At 47.9% G+C, this 6,676-nt stretch overlaps 1 protein-coding gene across 1 annotated transcript in view; it reads right to left on the minus strand.

Moving 5' to 3' along the window:
• Positions 1 to 1,287: 1,287 nt before the first annotated feature.
• LOC103367560 (tomoregulin-1-like) overlaps positions 1,288 to 6,676 on the minus strand; it is a 12,095-nt gene continuing 6,706 nt past the window's right edge. Inside the window, exons 3-9 of the mRNA XM_008295639.1 lie at positions 6,481 to 6,507; positions 6,313 to 6,403; positions 5,280 to 5,428; positions 4,096 to 4,143; positions 3,884 to 4,004; positions 3,501 to 3,662; positions 1,288 to 2,270 (exon numbers count right to left, since the gene is read on the minus strand). Coding sequence (XP_008293861.1) covers positions 2,186 to 2,270; positions 3,501 to 3,662; positions 3,884 to 4,004; positions 4,096 to 4,143; positions 5,280 to 5,428; positions 6,313 to 6,403; positions 6,481 to 6,507 — 683 coding nt within the window. The 3' untranslated portion in view covers positions 1,288 to 2,185. The remainder of the gene's footprint in view (positions 2,271 to 3,500; positions 3,663 to 3,883; positions 4,005 to 4,095; positions 4,144 to 5,279; positions 5,429 to 6,312; positions 6,404 to 6,480; positions 6,508 to 6,676) is intronic.

A 6,676-nucleotide genomic window follows, 5' to 3' on the forward strand; every position in this document is an offset into this window, starting at 1 on the left:
CTGGACAGTAGAAAAAACAGCATTTTGGTTTTTCAGGTTTCGTGACAAACACAAGTGAGACGTGAGCGACCCTGTGAGACGCAGCGGAACCGAAGCGCCTGAGGGGGGCGTCGGTGGTCCCTGGCGGCGCTGCAGCAGCAGAGCGCCCCCCGCAGGGCCAAAGAGCAGCGGTTTGGTCCCTAAGATATCCCAAAAACAACCAGTTTACCGTCAGAGGAGCAAACTCAGCTTTTATGAAAACGTTTAGTTGATGGATCGCAGCTCCAACAGGAAGTGGTCTGCTCTGCTTCATCCTGTGACCTGTGGAGGAAAACAACAGTCCAGAACGTAATCAGCAGATTCATCACACGTTAGTTCAGACCCAAACAGAAGCAGACAGACGGCCGGGCCCAGCGTCCACTAATCCATCTGTTCATCGATTCATCGTTTAGCTCACAACACGTCAGAAAACGAGGATCGATGTTTCCTCACACGTCTCGACCTGTCCACAGATCTTCAGTGGACACCAGAGACATCAGAGGCTCCACAAGAACCACTGGAACCGATAAATAAACGTCAAAATCCTTCTTCACATCTCATCGGTGACTAAAAACCAACAGTTTGAGGCGACAAAGAACAACAGAAAAACCTTTCTGGTCTTCTTTATCATGAACTCAGTCAGATGTCATCTTCACATATCACAAACCTTCTGAGATGAATCAGGTTTTAAGCCCACTCACTGAGGTCTGAGGAGGAACCGCTACAGATCAAACCAGAACGTTTCTGTTGTTTCTCATCGAGTCGCCGATTCAGAACCTGTACTAATGGACAGCAGATCAATGACGTCAGAGTACGAGTTGAAATGTGAAAAAAATCGTTAAAAGTCGCGTCGTTGAGCTGGTGAGCAGCAGAGTGACCTCCTCAGGCCTCATGCACAATAAACCCACAAACCAACCAGTGATGAGCCGGTTACAGGCTGAACATCAGTGGACGGGCTGATCCAGGCAGAGTTCTCAAACAGAACTCAGAACCTCCGTGTTCAGTTCTGTATCACTGAGACCTGCAGCTACCGTAATGTCTGGACTATAAGCGACTACGTCTTTCACACGCTCTGAACGCTGCGGCTTCAACAATGACGCGGCTAGTTTATGGATTTCTACGAATTCACCTGGAGACCAAAGTGATGCTGAGAGCGACGACGACAGAGAGACTGAGGAAGTGACGAAGTGATTCTGAGGCTGAAGAAGACGACTTTAGTGGTTTTAGTGCAGGAGGAAGATGAAGATAGCCATCAGTGACTTTTCCTGGTAGCTGCTGGAGTTTTATTTCCTTAACCAGCCATGTTACAGGAAGTGTTCAGAAAAAAGCCTCTACGTGTTTGTTGCCGGTTTTCTGTGTAAAGGCAGTGGGTGTGGCTGATATCCAGAGGGGCTCTATAGTCCAGAAATTACGGCAATTTGTCTAAAATGACATTAAATACGTTTAAAATGTCCTGAAACTTGCCCCATTCGATCGACTGTCCGATATGACAGGTTCTGAATCAGTGACATGATGATAAATACCAGAACCAGACTCAGGTTTGAACCAGAGAATAAACCTGCTGGACGTGGATTTAACAGTTATTTGTTTTTTACACAACAGATATCGTGAGAAGCATCCATATTTTGTGCAGACCGAAGCCGTCGACACTGAGAGCTGAGTTTGTCCAGACGGAGCGTAAAGAACGGGAAAGTTCAGCTGAGATGAAATAAACTGGATGCTCAGGTTCCCAAAGTGAAGCCGAGCTGCTCCGAGCTGTAATGAATCAGCCGGAACAACTCAGACCTCCTCCGACTCCCACGGACGGCTGGAACCCGAGCACCACGGCCGTCTGCGTCTCACAGGGTGACAACAAAAAGACGAGGCGCCTCCAGTCGGATAAATAAAGTTTGTGCTGGAGGATCCACAGCGTTCAGAGTCTGAGAGGACGAACACAAACCGGAGACAGAACCCAGAACACAGAAGAACATCTGGAAAATAAGGCCCCTTCAGAAATTCACTCATCTTTTTTTTTTTTGTTTGTTTAAAAAAAGGGCGAAAACAAAGAGGCACCAAAAAGTGGAGATATAAAAATGCAGTCTGTCTGTGTGGTACGAAAAACTGGACTGGGCGTTATAAAAACACGCCGCCGCCGCCGCCGCCGCCGCCGCCGCCGCCGCCGCCACGGCTACATCATCCTGGAGGACGTCCCGGACGGGAAGTGGCCCAGATGCTGCTTCTGCCGCCGGCCTCGCTTCGTCTTGTTGCACCTCCTGCAGGACAAACGTGGACATGTCAGACAGGCACGAGTACTCGGATACTCCAGTAACAGGACTGCAGTTAGATCTGCTGAGTCGTACACGTGGCTCCCTCTGCTGACCGATGGTGTCGCTGCTTGAGCTGCTTTTATTTTGTAGGGTAGTTATAAAGCATTGAGACGCATGTGTTCAACCACCATCTCCACCACGCAGCTGTTTGGACCATCAGACCATCAGACCTTCACCTCAGCAGCTCCACTAACAGAGAACATGAGCTCTGGCTGGAGGTCCTGAACCTCCTCAGAGTCTCTGTCATGGTCCCGTTGCTGCTAAACTCCCACAATGCTCTCTGCTGCCACCAGGAGCTGTAGTCTGTAGACGCCTCCTCTGGTCTCTACAGGACTAAACAGGGAGAGGCTCCCCCTGGTGGAACAACCAGGTACTACAGCTGGTCTACGATACGTTTTCTGACCTTCTTCTGCCTCGACAGCAATACATTTAGAAATCAGCACATCAACAGCAAAGAACTGATTAACTGATACACAAATGTTCTGTTATGGTTTTGAGAATTATTTCAGATTTCTGAAGATCTTCTAACTAGTTTTAAGGTTCTTCAATAACCAGGTCACTTTGCAATTGGAAAACTTTCTCTTTCTGTTTTTTAAAAAAAATATTTTGTAATACTTTGAGTTTTTTTTATTCATTTAGTTGTTTCTAATCAGGAAGTCTGTGCTGCAGCACAAAGCCACTTGGAAAACCCAGCGATGCCCGTGAAGAGTGAAGATGAAACACATCATGAGAGCAGGTCCAGGTCAAGCGTCTGGTCCCGGTAAACCACCCACAGCTGTCGGAAACGACAACAACTCCTCCTCAGAGTGCTTCGATATTCAGACTAGAGACTCGTACGAAATGACTCGAAACGTGAACTCAAACCAAACGTGGAGGATGAGTTCAAACTAACGAGGTTTGTTTAAAAACGGCTCAAACGCTGAGCGATGATGTGAAAACTTTCTACTCAGTGACTCAAAAAAATCCCCAACAAGTCGTCAGTTGGTTTTGTAAGTGGCATGAACATAAACTGACCGGTGACTGGACCAACAAGTGCTCAGCAGTGGTTCTACCAGGACGGACCCGTGTACGGGGACATCTGGACCACTAATCAGCCACTGATTGACGATGTCGTCATGTGTGTCCCCAGGTACAGGTGTGTGTGTGATGTCATGGACGGGATGTGGGCGGGGCTACCTGGTGAAGCACATGACCACGGCCACGATGACGGCGATCTGCACGGCGCCGATGATGGCGGCGATGAGGACGTAGTGCAGCTTCTGACCGCTGGGAACCACGTAGAGGATGTTAAAGTCCAGCAGCTGGTCGCACTGGGGACCACCGTAGGCCGCCTCACAACTGACACACACACACACACACACACACACACACACACACACACACACAGGTCATCATGTTTGGTTGGTGGTAAAATATAATCAGACATCCTAATGAAGTGAACGACTAATGAACAGTTCAGGTCAGTTAGTTTATTGTTGTAAATAGTTCTGTTCTGTTGGATCCCTTTTGTTTTTCACTTCTCGAGCTCCGTCTCGTTCACGCCGACTCGTTAACGGTACCTGCAGGTGGGCAGGTTGTGTCTCATCTCACAGCGGCCGTGTTCACAGAACTGGGCGTAGTCTTCGGGGCAGGGGGCGGGGCTGTCCACAAACCCCTCCCCCTCGCCAGGCTTGGACACAGCTGGAAAGACAGAAGAAGAAGAAAACCCTGCGTTACGATTGGCTGTCGGAGAAGCCCGGCGGGAGCCTGCAGGCTGGGAGGCGGGTCTCACCGTAGATGTCCGGTTTGGTTTTAATGCTGTCGTCCTTCCTGCTTTTATCTGAAACCACAGAAGAAGAAGAAGGTTTTTTTAATTTTTCTTTCCTTTTGCACACTGAGGAGGTTTTACTGTTGGAGCATAAACTACACGGATTCTCCCGCCTAATGTTCAATCAGTTAAAAATATCAAATGTAAAATAGGTGACGGCATAATTCACCTCCTTCAAAGTGACCGGAGTGAAACTCAGCCGCAGGCGATGCGGAAACTGAGTGACCGAGCAAGAAAGAGACGAGTGAGGGAGGTTAGGTTTGACCGAAGAAGATGGTCAAGACCATAGAAGACTGTAGAAGACCAAAGAAGACTGGAGGAAACTGAGACCCGACACGAACATCTCCAGCGTTCCCACTGAGAACGTTTCCCTTTGGATGAAAATGTGAATAAAAACCAGCAGAATAAAAACAGGAGCGACAAAGCAAAGAGGAGGATCATTAAAAATGGAGGGCAGGAGGTCGCCATGCTAACGTGTGAAGGTCCTCACAGCGGCAGGAAGTCGTGTGAGTGTTCAGATTGGGGTCAGGTCATCATCCAATATAGATGAGCTGAAACCCTCATCGTCCTCTTCTCCTGCGTCGCCCTCATCCTTCTGCTTCCTTTTCATCTCCTTTGTTTTATTCATCTTTCTTTTGCCTCATTCATCTCACATCTCCTTTCTTTCCCTTCTCTCCTCCTCTACCATTGTTCTTCCCCTCTTTTCTCTGTTCTCCAGGTGTTCTGGTGGAGTGGTTGGTTGATATGCTCTCGTCAGCACAAAATCAGCAATAAAATGCCCAAAATCACAACAGAAAAGGTGAAAAATCACCTAAAAATAGAAGCAAAGTCACTGAACTGACAGTTGTCACAAAGCTAAGTGCTACGACCACAACGGGAGCCGCTAAAAGACGTGAGATCACCAAAAAAAAGCATAAAGTCGCCATAAAATGACACAAAGTCGCTAGAAAATAAAAACTAAAAGGTGAAATCACCACGTGGCGCCTTCAGGAGTTCTTCACAGAACCACTTGAAGATCTGGTTGTTTGGAGAAACTGTGCTAACAGGTTCTTTGTGGAACTAAAAGCGGTTCTTGGGTGGCGTCACTTCACAGAACCGTTTGTGGTTGCGGCACTTTGTGGGTGCTCTGCGTTGCGTGTCGCCGTTACCTTGGCAACGGCCCACATGCTTGATGTCGATCTTGAGCTGCTTGAGGCAGGACGCCTCGCGGACGTGGCACGGCGTGTCGTAGGTGGCGCCGTCGCTGCCGCACACCGGGTTGTCGTTGTGGCCGTTACACACGATGTTACACATGCAGCTGCAAAAAGAAACACACAAACAGAAGCGGCTGTGACGACGTGAGTGACGGGAGGGTCTCCAGCGTTCACGACCTTCTAACACAGTCACACAAAAGCTAACCAGCACTTAAAATGTCTTATCATCTGTGTAAAATGCTAACTAGCTAGCCTTGTATTAATGATGTTGTGCTGTAGCACTCGCTAACTGACTGACTACATGTTAAACAGATGCTCTACTAGCTTGCTGTAGCACCAGCTACGTAGCTAACTAGCAAGTTTTATATTCAACTGCTAACATTATAGCATATTAGCTTTCTATAGCACCAGGTAACTAGCTGGCTTTATGTTACTCTAATAATGTTGTGCAGTTTTAGCTTGCTAGCTAGCTAGCTGTTAGCTAGTATCGGCTAAGCATGCGTAGCGATTCCTGATTAGATGTTATTTTTGTGTGATCAATCTAAATACCAGGCTGAGAATCGGTCAGAACTTTCGTCCTGCGCCTACGAACTTGACATTATTTAACAAACTGCGCTTTTGGACACATTATCAACTCATTTTCGACAAATTGTGAGTCATCTTGGACAGACTTTGAGTGATTTGGACGCATTTTCAAGTAATTCCTGACAAAGTTTGACTCATTTCAACAATTTTCAAATCATACTGGACAAATGTTGAGTCTTTTGGACAAATTTTGGGTTGTCTGGACGAACGTTTGGGTCACGCTGGACAACAGCACCGTGCTCGTTCGCATGTTGAAACTGGCCAAAGGAGCGCTGGAGGTCTGACGATCCAGAACTCGTTGTGTGTATTCTTGTGTTTTACGCTGCTAAAGTCTCGAGTTCTTTCTCGAGACGTCGTGGAACAAACCACTGGACCAACGCCGGTCAGACCGAGCTGCACTCACAGAACGTCCTCTGAGTCTTCGTCACACTCGGCTCCAAACTTGCAGTTTCCACATTTCGAGGCCTTTTTTCCGCGACCGGAGCCTTCGTCATCTGAAACACACAACGGGTCAGTGCAGCTCGTCCTCACCGGCTCACAGAACGCTGAGACAACAGGTGAAGCTTCTTACCTCCGTCTCCAGATCCTGAGCCGCCGTCTGCAGGACAAACACACGTTCTCATGTTAGAACACAGATTACAAACTACCAGCTCAGATTCACAGATTACATTCAGTGTGATGTGGAAGTTTAGCTGTGAGCAGCAGCCAGGTTTAGTTCTGCTCCTCCGTCCATAGAGGCTGATGTTCTGAAGTGTCCTTCACACTGT

This window comes from Stegastes partitus, unplaced genomic scaffold (assembly GCF_000690725.1).
Source record: "Stegastes partitus isolate 25-593 unplaced genomic scaffold, Stegastes_partitus-1.0.2 Scaffold1062, whole genome shotgun sequence".
NCBI classification, from domain to species: domain Eukaryota; kingdom Metazoa; phylum Chordata; class Actinopteri; family Pomacentridae; genus Stegastes; species Stegastes partitus.